Here is a 16,608-nt window from a genome sequence, read left to right as displayed (position 1 = left end):
AATCTGGAAACTCTCTCCTCTGATACCGGGTCTGGTAATCCCACGAGATGGAGCTTGTTTGTTTTATTTATTTATTTTTTTTTTAGGCTATCAACAGTAAGCTCTAAAACAAAGTTGACATTTTCCACAGCTTTCCTTTGTACATTGTCAGTCGTCTGATAAATGCTTTAATGTGCTGTGCCCACTAGATGGCAGCAGATTCATTGATATAAAACATGCTTATGGCTCTGCCACGTTTCTGTAAAATTGCACATAATGGACAGGGATTTAGCCACCTCCGTACTTTTTAACTTACTGCTTGTGCTTTAAGAGCGATGTTTTCCTTGTTTGAGTATATAAATGTAAAACAATCTAGTTGTTAAAGGCATCTAACCACTCTTGTAGCTCTTAGTACAGTCTGCTCGCTGGTGGTTGTGGGTAATACACAGCGTTCAGTATGGACTGAAAACCCATAATGTGTACTGCATTATGTTGTAATACTTGCCTTGTCTGGATCGAGTCCGGATGAGCTCAACATCTCGACATTGCTTACCTTGTTACATGGCACCAAGTCTCAATGCTGGTATTTCACTCAGAAATTGCTTCATTAATGGACATTGCAGCGTGCTATCAGGAAAGAGGTGAGGCCCTCACTAGGGCTGGTCTGAATCGATTTACCGTAGTTGGTGTAAAATCACTGTCAGTAATCCATGACCGCTGTATGGGAGCCCTGAGGGCCTCCTCCCAACATCCCATTGCCTCGCCTGGCATTGCATCACGTGCATCATGCTGTAACAAGGATGTTGTGCCCGACCTGCTGATCAAACGAGCTGCAGATGCCATCAGGTAAGAGACGGCTCTCGAGGCTCTCATCCAGTGGCCACAGATTAGACACGGCCAATGGACTGGATCCTGCAAATCGATTTGCACCAACTCTAGCCCCTATATATGTTGTATATGCAGCATCCTGCTGGAATCCTAGTAGGGGCAAATGATCGAAAACCACACCGTGCCAACTGTCCTCAGCCAGACTGTAGAAGGCATCAATCTCGATTTCTTATTGCCTTCTGATGATCTTCGGTAAAAATGCAGTTTCTTTATCATTTTAAAAGTTTGAATACCATGGAGTGAAGTTGGAAATGGCACATGTTCTGTATGACTGTGGGTGCCGGTGTCTTCAGTCGGCTGTCTGATCCCATTGTGTGCGTAATCTGATCGCCACTTTCTCTAGGCAAGATTATTTAGCAGGTCTTTTAAAGGCCCCGTTACACATAACGATGTTCCAGCGATCTCACCAACGATCCGACATGGATGGGATCGCTAGGACATAGTTAGGTTGCTAGCTGGTGAGCTTTCATAGACAGCCCCTCCAGCGATCAGGACCAGCGAGCAAGCTGGTTTCCAAGGTAAACAGCGGGTAACCAAGAGCCCCGCGCAGCTCTTAGATACCCGCTGTTTACATTGGAAACCAGCGTCCATCGTCACTGATCGCTGGTCTCTCGCTGCCACACGCAGCGATGCATGCTGGCCAGCGGGAGACCAACGATCAAAAAACGGCCCAGGACGTTGAAGCGCGATCAGAGATGCCCGGCAGAAGGGGGGGGGGGGGGGCGGTCGCTGATGTGTGTCACACACAGCGATAGCTGGCGAGATCGCTGTGGCGTCACAATCAGCAGTCTCGTTGGCGATATCGCTGTGTGTGACGGGGCCTTAAAGGGCCTACATTGGGTGTTGAGACACACTGCTGCATGTTAGAAAGCAAAATGGTTGCCAAGACAGCCACTTGACCCCCTACATTTATTTCATGCATAATGACTCATCTTTAATTTCAGGAAGACAGGAGCCCAAAATTCGGCACCCACGCCCATCAGCCTTTACCCGCTCCAACAGCAGCTAGTTGAACACCGTGCATGGAGCAGCGCAGCTGCCGGGTACTACACATTGGTGCCGAGTCACTAAGTTAGGAGCTGCTCTGCAGTACCGGTGAACGTCACTAAACAGCCTTTTGTGTTCTTGAAGATTGACAGATTCGGGCAGCATATTGCAGGCTATCCGATATTGCAGAGGCAAACGTGTCTCTGCCAGCAACATTTTATAATTGCAGAGATTGACCAGCTTCAGAGCAGCATTAGCAAGCTCTATAGCAAGCAGCCACTGTAGAGGTGGCCGGCAGCCTAGGCAACATGGGGTACACTATGTGTAATGGCCAACTTTACAGTTCCTACACTCCCTCTTATTTTATCTTTTTGTGTAATTCCTTTTTCTCCGTTGAAGTTCCTGGGTTACAGCACCATATCTGCTTTATGTATAATGTACCTTCCAATTGTATTGCAGAATTCTGCTGAGGATAGAAGGGCGTCGTGCAAGGAAAATTCTCAAAATAGCAGCGATGACAGGTAAGTGTTTGTTTTTGTTTTTTTTATATATATATGTCTTCTGATTCGCTCAGAATTTCATTTTCATTCTCTGTACTTCTAAATGTTTTAAAAAAAATTGCAACTGGGCATTATTCCAGAAGGCACAACATCATTGTGAGGTTTGTATAAGCTCGGGCTAGTTTGCCGTTTAGTGATGACGTGCTGTGTCCATGGGGCTTGCTTCTCCGTCTCTCTTCCTTTTCATCAGGGGCAGCAATCGTTTCGTTTGTGAGGAAGCAGAATGGAAGCTTTCCTTATGCCTTAGAGCTCCTATTCGCATGCGAGAAACTCGGACGAGTCTTGCATGTTAATATCCGGCACTCGGATCGGAGCGTGCGGCTGCATAGGAATACATGCAGCTGAACGCTCCGATCCGAGTGCCGGCAGCAGTGCCGGGTATTGACGTGCGAGACTCATCCAAGTTTCTCGCATGTGAGTATGATCCCTTAGATCATACTTAATGTTTAAGTCATTGTCCTCTAATAAGCATTGCACGTTCTGATCATAAATCTGTTGTAAAGTTTTTGTCCACTAAAGCTCCTTTCTTACCTTTGCACACGGCATTGTAATACCACTTGAGCACTGCCGCCAATCAGCCACCAATGTGCTGCACCTCCCTCCATCCGAGGATCATCCGGAGAATGTGAGCCTGCCGCTGCCCAGTAGCACCCGTCGCATAACCATGTCACTCGTATAGGGCATTTTATTTTCTAAGGAGTAATGTAGTACTTAAGAAGGTTCTGTCTGAGTAGTGAACAACCCCCTTAAAGTATTTATTAAGTTACTGTTGTGCACAAATGTGCTGCACCACCTCTTACCTTGTAGAAGCGAGGTTGTGTCCGCTTCTTTAAAAATTAGTTTGGGGCCATTTGTCCAAATATCGACTATTCACATGGTACCTTTCATAAACTTGCAAGTTTTACTTTTGCGATTCCTTCTCAGTGGAGGAGAAATTATTGCTGCTGTCTGTTATTTTACATTTTCCTCCATTGCTCGGTGTAGGCCGGGGCCATTTAAAAAAAAACATTTGTTTGTGGAAAACATTTAGCTGACATTGACTCTGCTAATAATCAGCCCTGAATGCTCAAGATGTGCCACGTTCGGTTTTGTGGTCGTATTACACATACGTACAGTAGCTGCACAGTGTAAAGGTGTCAGCGGTCCTTTCCTGTTATATTAGTTGCCATCTATTTCACAGCACACAGCTACAATAGCATTGGTGAAATAACAGTACATTTACCTATACTGGCTTTTGTCCTGTTCTCCATAATATCCGCATAACTTTCTTTTAAGTGATCTGTGCATGGATGACTTCTGATTATTGTATGTTGTAGCTTTGTAGAGCTAATAAAGGCTGAAGTTAACCCCTTCATGACCAAGCCGATTTTGACCTTAACGACCAGGCCATTTTTTGCAATTCTGACCAGTGTCCCTTTATGAGGTAATAACTCAGGAACGCTTCAACGGATCCTAGCGATTCTGAGATTTTTTCGTGACATATTGGGCTTCATGTTAGTGGTAAATTTAGGTCGATAAGTTTTGCGTTTATTTGTGAAAAAATCAGAAATTTGGCAAAAATTTTGAAAATTTCGCAATTTTCAAATTTTGAATTTTTATTCTGTTAAACTGTGACACAAAATAGTTACTAAACAACATTTCCCACATGTCTACTTTACATCAGCACAATTTTGGAAACAAAATATTTTTTTGTTAGGAAGTTATAAGTGTTAAAAGTTGACCAGCGATTTCTCATTTTTACAACAAAATTTACAAAACCATTTTTTTTTAGGGACCACCTCACATGTGAAGTCACTTTGAGGGGTCTATATGGCAGAAAATACCTAAAAGTGACACTATTCTAAAAACTGCGCACCCCCTCAAGCTACTCAAAACTACATTCAAGAAGATTATTAACCCTTCAGGTGTTTCACAGGAACTAAAGCAACGGACATTTTAATTTTTCCAACAAAAATTTTCTTTTAGCATCATTTTTTTTTCATTTTCACATGGGCAACAGGATTAAATGGATCCTAAAATTTGTTGGGCAATTTCTCCTGAGTACACCGATACCTCATATGTGGTCATAAACCACTGTTTGGGCGCACGGCAGGGCTCAGAAGGGAAGGAGCGCCATTTGACTTTTTGAATGGAAAATATGCTGGAATATTTAGCGTTTGCCATGTCGCTTTTGGAGAGCCCCTGTGTGCCTAAACATTGGCGCTCCCCCACAAGTGACCCCATTTTGGAAAATAGACCCCCCAAGGAATTTATCTAGATGCATAATGATCACTTTGAACCCCCAGGTGCTTCACAAATTGATCTGTAAAAAAAAAAGTACTTTTTTTTCACGCAAATTTTCTTTTAGCCTCAGTTTTTTCATTTTCACATGGGCAACAGGATAAAATGGATCCTAAACTTTGTTGGGCAATTTCTCCTGAGTACACCGATACCTTATATGTGGTCATAAACCACTGTTTGGGCGTACGGCAGGGTCCGGAAGGGAAGGAGCACCATTTGACTTTTTGAATGGAAAATTAGCTCCAATCGTTATCGGACACCATGTCTCGTTTGGAGAGCCCCTGTTCACCTAAACATTGGAGCTCCCCCACAAATGACCCCATTTTGGAAACTAGACCCCTTATGGAACTTGTCTAGATGCCTGGTGAGCATTTTGAACCCCCAAGTGCTTCACAAAAGTTTATAACAGAGCAGTGAAAATAAAACATAATTTTTTTCCTCAAAAATGATTTTTTTAGCACGCTATTTTTAATTTTCACAAGGCTAACAGGAGAAATTGGACCACAAAAGTTGTTGTCCAGTTTGTCCTGAGTACGCTGGTACCCCATATGTGGGGGGGACCACTGTTTGGGTACACGTCGGGTCTCTGAAAGGAAGTAGTGATATTATGAAATGCTGACTTTGATGGAATGGTCTGCGGGTGTCATGTTACATTTGCAGAGCCCCTGATGTACCTAAACTGTGGAACCCCCCACAAGTGACCCCATTTTGGAAACTAGACCCCCCCCAAGGAACTTATCTAGATGTGTGGTGAGCACCTTGAACCCCCAAGTGCTTTACAGAAGTTTATAACGCAGAGCCGTGAAAATAAAAAATAATTTTTTTTCCTAAAAAAAAAATGATTTTTAGCCAGCAATTTTTTTTCACAAGGGTACCAGGATAAATTGGACCCCAAAACTTGTTGTACAGTTTGTCCTGAGTACGCTGGTGCCCCATATATGGGGGGGAACCATTGATTGGGCACACGTAAGGGCTCGGAATGGAAGTAGTGACATTTTGAAATGCAGACTTTGATGGAATAGTCTGCGGTCATCGTTACGTTTGCAGAGCCCCTGATGTGCCTAAACAATAGAAACCCCCCACAAGTGACCCCATTTTGGAAACTAGACCCCCCAAGGAACTTATCTAGATGCCTGGTGAGCACTTTGAACCCCCAGGCGCTTCACAGAAGTTTATAATGCAGAGATGTGAAAATAAAAAAAATAAAAAAATTTCCACAAAAATATTTTAGCCCCCAATTTTTTATTTTCCCAAGGGTACCAGGAGAAATTAGACCCCCAAAGTTGTTGTGCAATTTTTCCTGAGTACGCTGATACCCCATATGTTGGGGTGAACCACTGTTTGGGACACGTCGGGGCTTGTAAGGGAGGGAGCACCGTTTGACTTTTTGAACGCAAAATTGGCTGGAATCAATGGTTGCACCATGTCGCGTTTGGAGACCCCCGTGATGTGCCTAAACAGTGGAAACCCCTCAATTCTAACTTCAACGCTAACCCCAACACATCCCTAACCCCAACACATCCCTAACCCCAACACATCCCTAACCCCAACACATCCCTAACCCCAATCCCAACCATAACCCCAATCCCAACCATAACCCCAATCCCAACCATAACCCCAACACATCCCTAACCCCAACACATCCCTAACCCCAATCCCAACCATAACCCTAATGGAAAAATAAAAATAATTTCTTCATTTTATTAGTTGTTCCTGCCTATGGGGGTGATAATCGGGGGGGTTTATTTACTTTTCATTCTATTTTGATCACTGTGAGAGTTTATCACAGTGATCAAAATGAATGAAAGGAAATTGCAGCAGGCCCGCCATTTTCCAATATGTCGGCGCCCATGGTCCGGGACCGCGGGACACCAGGAGCCATAGCGGCACTCGGTGAGTACCGGGGGGTGGGAGGGGAGCGATCGGAAGGCGGAGGGAAGGCGGGAGGGGGCAGCTGATGACAGCGGCGGCACATCGCCGCTGTCATTCAGTGGCGGGGGGCAGATCGCCCCTGTTAACCGGTGGGGGGGGGTCGGATCGGTGTCACCAGCCATGTCCGATGCTACAGCAGCGTCGGCCATGGCTGGATTGTAATATTTCATCAATTTTCATTGATGAAATATTACTATCGCTCTGATTGGCTGTTTCACTTTTAACAGCCAATCAGCGATCGTAGCCACGTGGGGGCGAAGCCACGCTCCCGTGGTGAAAGTACAAAGCCCCCTGTATCTGCGGGTCGGGTGACCTTTCCGTGACCTAGGTCACCCGACCCGCAGGGGGGCTTTGAAGTCATGACACAGGGTATGCGTCATTGGTCGGAATGGCACCGACTTTCATGACGCATACGCTGTGTCACTGGTCGTGAAGGAGTTAAAGGTATACTGCATGCCAACATGATACACCGTGTAATGCCTAGTGCAGGACCTTAAGGGGCAGAGTGGGACCTCCTTTTGAATGCTTTTGTCATGCATTGCCCCCCCCAGCCCTGCACTAGGTACAAGATGATGCATCAGTTTTGTAGCTTATATTTAAAGGTATAATCAGAAAATGACCTATTTTTAAATCAAGTTTTTTTTGTTAAAAATATTTTTCAAAAACCTTTTGGCAACGCTGTTTAAAATTCCATATTAAAAATGGGTACAAATCTTGCTGTCTTCGCACTTACCACAAAGGGTGTTTTGGATTGATAGCTTAATACTTCTCATCCTTTTAGGCCGGGTTCACACTTGCGAGAAACTTGCACGAGTCTGGCGTCTCAATACCCGGCACTGCCGCCGGCACTTGGACCGGAGAGCTCAGCTGTATAGAAATACATGCACTCACACACTCCACTTCCGAGTTCTGACGGCAGTGCCGTGTGTTGAGATGCCAGACTCGTGCGAGTTTATTGCAAGTGTGACCCTGGCCATAGGAAGAGATTACAGCAGTGTCCTTATCACAGGCCTGATGATAATGGCAGACAACACCTCCATACACAGCAGATCCCAATAGGTGATGTCACCGCTGACCCTGCTCCTCTCCTATCACAATGACTTTTGCACATGCTCATTAGATGTTTCAATACAAAAGGTGTGATCAGAAATAAGTCGATTGCTGCTAATGTACATGACAATTTCTTGAAAGGACAGGAAGTTAGAGGCTAAAATTTATCTAATGTTTAATACAGATCATATGAGAGAGGGGAACCATTGCCAACAAATATTTTGTAAACAATGGGTAATTTGCTGATAAAAAATACCCTTTAAAGTGGCTTGTAGCCAGAATGAATGGAGTAGTGGTCATTCATTCATTCAATCTTACCAGAATGCCAAAATCCAGCCGATCACTGCAGTTGGTTACTTCTATCTGTCCCATTAAGAATGAATAGAGCAGCTGTTTGCATGATCCCCCAGAACTATAATCATGCCTAGTTCTCAGGATCAGTAAGGGTCCTGGCAGTAGGACCCCCAGTGATCGGGAACTTATCCCTTGTTCTTTGGATATGAGAACTTTCAAACTTCTGATTACCATATTAAGTTCCACGTGTAGGTTTTCTGTTGAATGTAAATGTTGTTGCAAAAAGTAAACTTGCTGTACATGCGCGGGATGTGGATCCATCCTAAAACCAGGAAGGAAAAAATGAGTCATATCTGAAATGTGTGAAGGAAGCCTCCTTTAGATCTTCTGTAAGAATGGGAGATGCATACGGGCGTCCTCTGTTTGTAGTGTTAGAATTTGGGTCTCCCAGTAGTATAATAATGGTGTCTCATCGCTCCCGTCCGGCTTTTGGTCTGTTCTAGTCTGTACATCAAAGCTGATAATTGAGCTACAGAAGATGAGAAGTGTCGGCCATTGTGACCGGTGTGAAGCAAATATAATTTAAGAAATGTTATGTATTTTATCTATTGATCATCTCCATGTCATATAATATGCTGCAGTCACTGTAGGGATCTGTGTTAGCTGTACTTAATCTTCAGTTCAAGTTTGTAGTTACATGCGAACTCTTAGGCTATGTGCACACGCTGCGGATTTGTATCTGCAGAACCGCAGGTAAAATGACCTGCGGTTTATCGCCTCTACAATGGAGGAGATGGTAAACCGCAGCGGAATCTGCAGAAAAGAAGTGACATGTCATTTCTTTCTGCGGATTCAAAACCGCAGCTTTTCCGCAGTTAAAAATCCGCAGCATGTGCAGAGCAGATTGTAAATCCCATAGACTTACATGCTACTGTGCACTGTCTGCAGAACTGCTGCAGATCCGCAGCGGCCAAAACCGCAGCGAAAAAACCGCAGCGTGTGCACATAGCCTTACTGAAGTACAGATAGGACACAAAATCAGGACTAAGAGGCGTACAAAGAAAAGATTCAGGACCTCTTCTAAGTAGTAGCCTTTATTTAGAAATGGGACTTAGGCTGGATACACACATCGGTGCGTTGTAGTCTGAGTACAGACCCTGATGCTCAGAGTGGTCACAGGTCTTTGGACCCAAACTGCCTCATATCTGCCCATGAGGATGTTTAATTTGGGTCGGGAGAACCGCAGTGAGTCTGTGAATGGGGACCCTGACGTTGACACGTGAATGTGTGCATACGGCCTCCACTGCAGTTCCATGCCCAATTGAAAGGACCACTAGTCATAAAGAAGCACTCCTCCTCCCATTAAAGTTTGTGTCCTCTCAATATAGTGCAGTCATCATATATCACATCACATATAGCGCTGTGTACTTGCATTGCTCATCTTGCCTTTGTACCCAGCTAATCTTCTTCTCTTTTCTCTGCTCTATGTAGGAACAGGAAGTCTCCTGTCCCTGTGTTTATCATTCCCCTCTCTACCTCCTGAACCACTTTATCCTTTGCCTCTCCCCGCCAGGGACTTATGCAGGGAAAATAGACTTCATGTTTCTACATGGAGCTTAGAAGGATTCAGCTAGTCAGTTTTTAATCGTATGATATCATAGATGTAATGGAAAAGAGAAGAATTATTTGGGTAGAAAGGCAAAATGTGCAATTGTAAGTACACAGGGCTATATATAACATGATGATTGCAGTGTATTAAGAGGATGAACATTTTGATGGGAGTGCTTCTTTAAGCAAAAATAGGAATAGTTCAGTATTGTGCATTCTGGCAGCCAGATTGCTCTTTATTTCAGTAGCCTGTCAAAATAACCCTGTAAGCAGAACCGAAAGACCACTTCACGCTTCCCATCCGCTGAACGGTTCAAGTACTTGGCTGAAGGTTTCATGCATGTACAGATTTCAGCCACAAGGGGGAGAGCTAGAGCTTGGCTTGGGATCATCTCATTTGTTCTTTAATGTTTCTTCCATTTCTTCAAAGAATCGAAATAAATTGCTGCAAACGCTCTAAAAATACCTTCGAATGAATGTTCTGAGCTGCAGATTGTGCAGTTTTACTTGCCTTACAGAAACATCTGCTCGCCTCCTTAAACCCCAGAGTGTTGGGCGCATAGGTGTAAACCACTTAATTAACAACTCGAGGTCTAAGCAACGCTGGGAATGTTTCAATGTCTGTTCTCATATTCTGATTTACTTCTTAAGTAAAAGTATGCATGCTTATTGGCTCTTAAGATTCGACTTGAGTTCATCCTGGGCCTCTTGTGTTGGCGGCCCCCTCCTGATGAGAACTACAAGTCATAGGCTTCTCTTTAGAGTAGATTAATTAAGGGGGTCTCCCCTGTTATTGGTGGCAGCCAGACTAAAGTCAGACACATCTATACTGAAATCAATAGGAAAAATGAATTGCACTACTAACTACAGTATGTTGTCTTCATAAACATGTTCCGATGGCATTTTTTGACTTTTTTTGCCGATGACTTTTCTATAGAAATAAATTACAAACGTGCAAATAAGATACTTTAAAAAGACAACAAGAGGGACATTTTGGTGGGAAAAAACAAACAAAACAACACTCTAATTAAAAAAAAAAAAAAAAAAAATAATATATATATATATATATATATATATATATATATATATATATATATATATATATATATATATATATATATATATATATATATATATATATTTATTTTTTTTTTTTTTTTTTTTAATTAGAGTGTTGTTTTGTTTGTTTTTTCCCACCAAAATGTCCCTCTTGTTGTCTTTTTAAAGTATCTTATTTGCACGTTTGTAATTTATTTCTATAGAAAAGTCATCGGCAAAAAAAGTCAAAAAATGCCATCATCGGAACATGTTTATGAAGACAACATACTGTAGTTAGTAGTGCAATTCATTTTTCCTATTGATTTCAGTATAGATGTGTCTGACTTTAGTCTGGCTGCCACCAATAACAGGGGAGACCCCCTTAATTAATCTACTCTAAAGAGAAGCCTATGACTTGTAGTTCTCATCAGGAGGGGGCCGCCAACACAAGAGGCCCAGGATGAACTCAAGTCGAATCTTAAGAGCCAATAAGCATGCATACTTTTATTTATATATATATATATATATATATATATATATATATATATATATATATATATATATATATATATATATATATATATATATATATTATATAATTTTTTTTTTTTTTTTCTTCAAAGTGAATCTGTCAGTAGGATCCGCCTATATGAATCCTCGTTTTCCTTAATATATAAACAAGCTGGTGAGAACTATAGGCCTCGTGTATATATTATTGGGCTGTCCATTTTGGGTCAGGAGAGCTGCAGCCTGTCCGTGCACCACGGCCTGTGCTCGGACCACAACACGTGGATGTATGAATGCAGCATAAGGGACATTCTGCTCTGTGACCCAGAAAACAGATGGGTCTCCGTGATTTTCGGCCACGTGGTCTGGAAGACGGCAGCCATGATCTTCTAATCTTTTCCAACCCTTTTTAAGGTTTGAACCTTTGGACTGTCTTGGATGATCCTTGCCAGGGGAGAAGATTGGTAGATGGTTCGGGTAATAGAGTCCACCTCTGATGATTAATAAAGCTACAAAAGCTGAAAATGGTTTTGTTCTTATACCAAAATGTAATGTGTATCTACAGAATGAGACCTTACTAAAGTGGCTCCGCTGCGTGAAGCGTTGACCCTTTTTGAACTGTCTTGTTTAAAGGAGCCCCTTGTCCTTCCTGTTGTACATCCCACAACTCTCACCTGTTAATCTGGTACTCCCACTAGGGTAAAGGCCCCGTCACACTAAGCGACTTACCAGCGATCCCGGGCCGACACCGATATCAAGGTGTCAGGATCGCTAGTAAGTCGCTATGTGATCGCTGGTGAGCTGTCACACAGACAGCTTCACCAGCGATCAGCACAGCGATGCCGAGCGCCCGGCATCGCTTGCCATCGCTGTAGAAAATAGAATCAGAATAAAAAATATAGTTATTCTCACCTTCTGACATCCCGTTCAGCCATCCTGCCTCTCTCCACGCTCCGGTCCCAGTGATCCTTTGCGAGAATGACCACGAGATGTCACAGTCTCGAGGGATAACAAAGTCTCGCGGTCATTCGTGCAAAGGATCACTGGGACCGGAGCGTGGAGAGAGGCGGGATGGCTGAACGCGACGTCGGAAGGTGAGAATAACTATATTTTTTATTTTTTTTTATTATTTTTTACACCTGATCCTGGTCTCCTGCCTGTCGCACACAGCGATGCGTGCTGGCCAGCAGGAGACCAGCGACATGTCCAGAGGTTTCTTCCAGCGATCAGCGATACCGGCAGGGGGGCCGCTCGCTGATCGCTGTCACACACAGCGATCTCGCTGGTGCGATCGCTGTTACGTCACAAAAGTTGTGACTCAGCAGCGATCTCGGTACCGAGATCGCTTAGTGTGACGGGGCCTTAAGATGTGGTACTCCCGCTAGGGTAAGATAGGAGCACAACTTCAGTTTAAATGGAATAATATAAGGAGATGGCAGTTATCAGATTATCAGATATGGCACACATGTGGCCGTCCTTGTGTTTGTGTGCTAATTGATCTAATTAGCTATTCACTATATACATGATTAAAGCTTTGTGTGTATGAGATATATGTATATACGTGTGTATGTGTGTGTATATATATATATATATATATATATATATATATATATATATATATATTATAATATAGTATTCTATATCTCTTTTCCAGTGTGCTTACACTTCAAGTTGTTAGTGAGGTGGTCAGCGTTTGGTGCCGTGTGTGTACTTATATGCCATATATGTATATTTTTTTTTAGAATCTGTGTTTTTACTCGTATATTTCTATTATATGTGTAGAGGAATAATGCTCATTGTCACTAGCCTGTGATCTATGAAATGTGAAGTCCCAGAACCAGCTGTCCCCGGCAGGTGAAGTGGAAGCTGAAAGATGCTACTGGGCGGCAAATGAATCCTTGGTATTTTGTGTTCCAGCAGGCAGAGCAGCATGCGGCAGGCGTACTGGGAGCTGAAGAAGGAAATGTCTAATTTACATCTAGTGACTGAAGTACAAGCCAAGGTGCTAAGAAAGCTGAAAGGAACAGTGGCTGCGACCAAGAAAGGCAAGTCACATTACTTGCCGTAACAGGACTCTCCCATCCCTCCTATCCCTCCAATGCCATTTATAGAGCAGCCGGCTATCGTATCTCATCAGAATCTCCCTGTCTGAGGCGGATGCGGCTGAGTGTATTAGAGCTGCAGCCTACCCGGTTTTCTGGTTTAGTTGCATCCTGGTCAACTTCACACATAAAGGTGTTGCTGATGTGTTTTTCTGCTGTGCTGTATTTTGTTCCCCCTTGTGGCTTTTTTTTTCTCAGCCAGTCTAAGTGTACAGGCAGAGGTGTTAACAGTTTATTTGTATCTGACCTTTTACGGTATCTGCCCTGCATAAAAACAATGCAAATAGTTCTCATCTATTGTCATTTGTCTTGCCTGGAAAAAAAAAAAAACTTGTAGGTAAATAACCATTTATATGAAGGCATTTTTGCTATTTATTTTTAGATAATTTTTTTTTTTATATGTAGCTTTTTTTTTTTTTAAATATAACAAGGAATGCTTTCTTTCCTATTAACTAGTTCTATTACATGAATAAGCACTCCATCTTGAAGTCCGTCTTTACTTGCATAGGTCATTCTGACATTATCTAAGGTATATGGGGGTGTCTCCATTCTAACAAAGCATGTTTGCTGAAGAAACATTGAGTCAAAATACAGGTCCCAGAAAAATCAGAGCTGCCATTTTTGTACAGAGACATTTTTTTTAAATTATTTATTTTAAAATGAAACTCAGAAAATATTGTTGCATGATTTGGAAGAGAATACTGTGCCATATTGAGTCCATAGAGCAGCTCTCGGTGCTTATGGTTTAGTGCACTTGGCTTTGCTGGGTGAATCGGACTTACTTGGATTGTCTGGTGCCGCTCACTAATACATCAGGAGCTAGGTGGCACTGGTTATGTTTTGCCTGCCCACCCTTAAGAGGATGCATACATATGTCCTGCTCTGAGTAGGACCAGTGTGCATGATATCTGACAATTACGTATGCATCCTGGCAGGTATGTGTGGAGACGATGCAATCAGCACCACTTGCCACTCGTTTCTATAATGAGAGATGTCCGACAACCCTATTAAATCTCTGTTCACATCTCACACTGTCAAGTCTCTATTGGTGGGTCTGTTACTTTAGACTTCAGAAATGGCAGAACCGTGGAGAACCCCATTGGAAGTCGTCATTTAGATTCATCGTAAGCTGTGAGCCTTACACTCTTCTGTTCTTCCTCGTATTTGTCTTGCAGTGCTTTTGCTCACCTTGTAATCCTGAAATAATTTGTCCTTTTTGCAGCTTCTCATGGCCCAGTGCAGTGCGAAGAGGACCTCGAAAGGACCTTCAATAGACTGCAGATAACAGCTGGTGGAGCCACTTACCAAAAGGTGGCACCAACTAAAGTGCAGAAACTTCACACTGCCGTCTCTGCACCACAACTACACGATGGCACGTTCAGTACGTTATCTGAAAAGCCTGAGGCTACACAATGTACAATTGAGAGACCTGATCCAGTAGATGGCCAAGACTGTGAGGAGACTGATTCTTACCAAAAGTCATGTTCTGAAGAAAATTCCTGGGTTATACCAAGCCCCCCAAAGCCCAGTGAAAAGTTGTTCTGGGAGACAAAGAATGACTCTCTATCAATCAAGCCGGGACTGTATTATAATCCAAAATTTACCTTTGAGAGTTAAGACAATGATCCTGCTATACTAGTGTGCAATCTAATGATCCTCTGAAGTCTTTCTTGCATACATAGGTAATTTATGCAATTAGTGGACAGATAGTAATTTTTAATGAGCTCCTTAAACATGGATTTCTGTGTGCATTTCATGATTTTCCATTTTCTTCTGGATGCAATCATAATAGGACTTAATCGGAACCAATGCAATGGTTCTCAAAGGAGAACTGAAATGGGAAACTAACCTCAATCAGATGGAGTTGTATTGTATGTGTCAGAAATATAGCTAAAAGATGTATTTTAATAAAGGTATAGTATGGTGAGTTCCAAAAAAGAGTAATAATCTATGGCCACTGGCCAGAGCCCAGACAACCACCTCTTACCTGCCAGCCTCCGCGGCTCTTGCTTTTATTACCCAGCTTGGTATGATGTCACGTGCATCTTGCTGACTCTATAACCTCACGCCACGCTGGCTAATCAAAAGCAGAATCGGAGATGCTGATCACTTCCATGGCCGTTGGATAGGGTCCCGCGAGTTGGTTCACACCATCTCGAAGTCAGTCAATATCTAAAAATCCTCCAAAATGTCCTCAAAATGAAGAAATGGAGCAAGTCCATAAGTATATAGCTGTCCTGCAATTCCTATCTTAGTCACTGGTGAATCAAATTCGCTGTCACTTTTTATCACCTAAATGTGGTGGGGTTTTTTTTGGGGGGAAGGAGGGTGGCAGAGGAAGTTAAGACTTGTTCTTTGTAATTACAACTTTAGTATAAGCCAGCACGAATAGAAGATTAAGACAAGATAGTAACACCAATGGTAACCATTACTTGGTCTGCTCCTGTACTCCTGTGATTATGTATCATTATGACGTGAAAAAAACATGTCTTTTTGCATATTAATACTTAAAATAACGAACTGCTAAGCTTGTCACATATCAATCGCCTGCTGTGACAGAACTATACATCATAGGCGGATGTGATCTGTTGCTGTATCAGTAATATTTCCAGATGACATGTATAACATTTGGAAAGAACCTGGCGTTACTTTCTTACATTGTTGTGTTGGTTTTTTGTTACAAGATTGAAGAAACATTAGTTTTAGTTAAGAAATATAGTTGTCCTCACTGTTTTAGTTTGCAGCGCTTCCTACGTGATCCTGGGATTACACATGCGAGGAATACGGCCGAGTCTCGCATATTAATACCCGGTGCTCAGGAGTGGAGCGTGCGGGTCCATGTATTGCTATGCGGCCGCACGCTCCGATCCCAGTGCCGGCGGCAGTGTTGGGTATTAACATGTGAGAATGTCGTATTCCTCGCATGTGTGATCCCGACCTCAGTGTTGTAGAAAACCTGCACTGAACAAAGGGCTATGGGTTCCATTTTTTTGGAAAGGGGACAGGGCATAGCGAAGTCTTGTCCTACCATAGACAGAACACACCAGGGAGTCTTCTGCTTCAGCCAGTTGTCTAAAGGTACTGTCACACTTGGCGATGTACCAGCGATCCCGACCAGCGATATGACGCGGACAGGATCGCTGGTACGTCGCTAGTGAGCTGCCACACAGGCAGATCTCACCAGCGACATCGCTGGGGACGGGGGTCGCTACTTACCTGTCACACTAGGCGATCCTGCGTCCTCCCGCCCGGCTCCACGCTCGTCGCTCGTCTCTCCACAGGAAGCACCGCAGGAAGCTGACGACGAGAAGCTGCCCAGGACGTTCTCGCGCGATCAGCGATAACCAGCGGGGGAGCCGGTCGGAGGTAAGTATCAGACTTAG

At 43.2% G+C, this 16,608-nt stretch overlaps 1 protein-coding gene across 4 annotated transcripts in view; it reads left to right on the top strand.

Moving 5' to 3' along the window:
* AZI2 (5-azacytidine induced 2) overlaps window positions 1-15,881 on the top strand; it is a 100,848-nt gene extending 84,967 nt beyond the window's left edge. For 3 of the 4 annotated variants that reach the window (XM_073568571.1, XM_073568577.1, XM_073568564.1), the window contains 3 exons: window positions 2,314-2,375; window positions 13,041-13,168; window positions 14,448-15,881. In XM_073568571.1, coding sequence (XP_073424672.1) covers window positions 2,314-2,375; window positions 13,041-13,168; window positions 14,448-14,842 — 585 coding nt within the window. In that variant the 3' untranslated portion in view covers window positions 14,843-15,881. The remainder of the gene's footprint in view (window positions 1-2,313; window positions 2,376-13,040; window positions 13,169-14,447) is intronic. The other variant, XM_073568583.1, reaches the window with a different exon arrangement.
* Window positions 15,882-16,608: the final 727 nt, after the last annotated feature.

The sequence above is a fragment of the Dendrobates tinctorius genome, unplaced genomic scaffold (assembly GCF_039654945.1).
Source record: "Dendrobates tinctorius isolate UK_male_01 unplaced genomic scaffold, ASM3965494v1 ptg000005l, whole genome shotgun sequence".
Lineage (NCBI taxonomy): Eukaryota > Metazoa > Chordata > Amphibia > Anura > Dendrobatidae > Dendrobates > Dendrobates tinctorius.
This window is presented reverse-complemented; position numbering and strand designations above follow the sequence as displayed.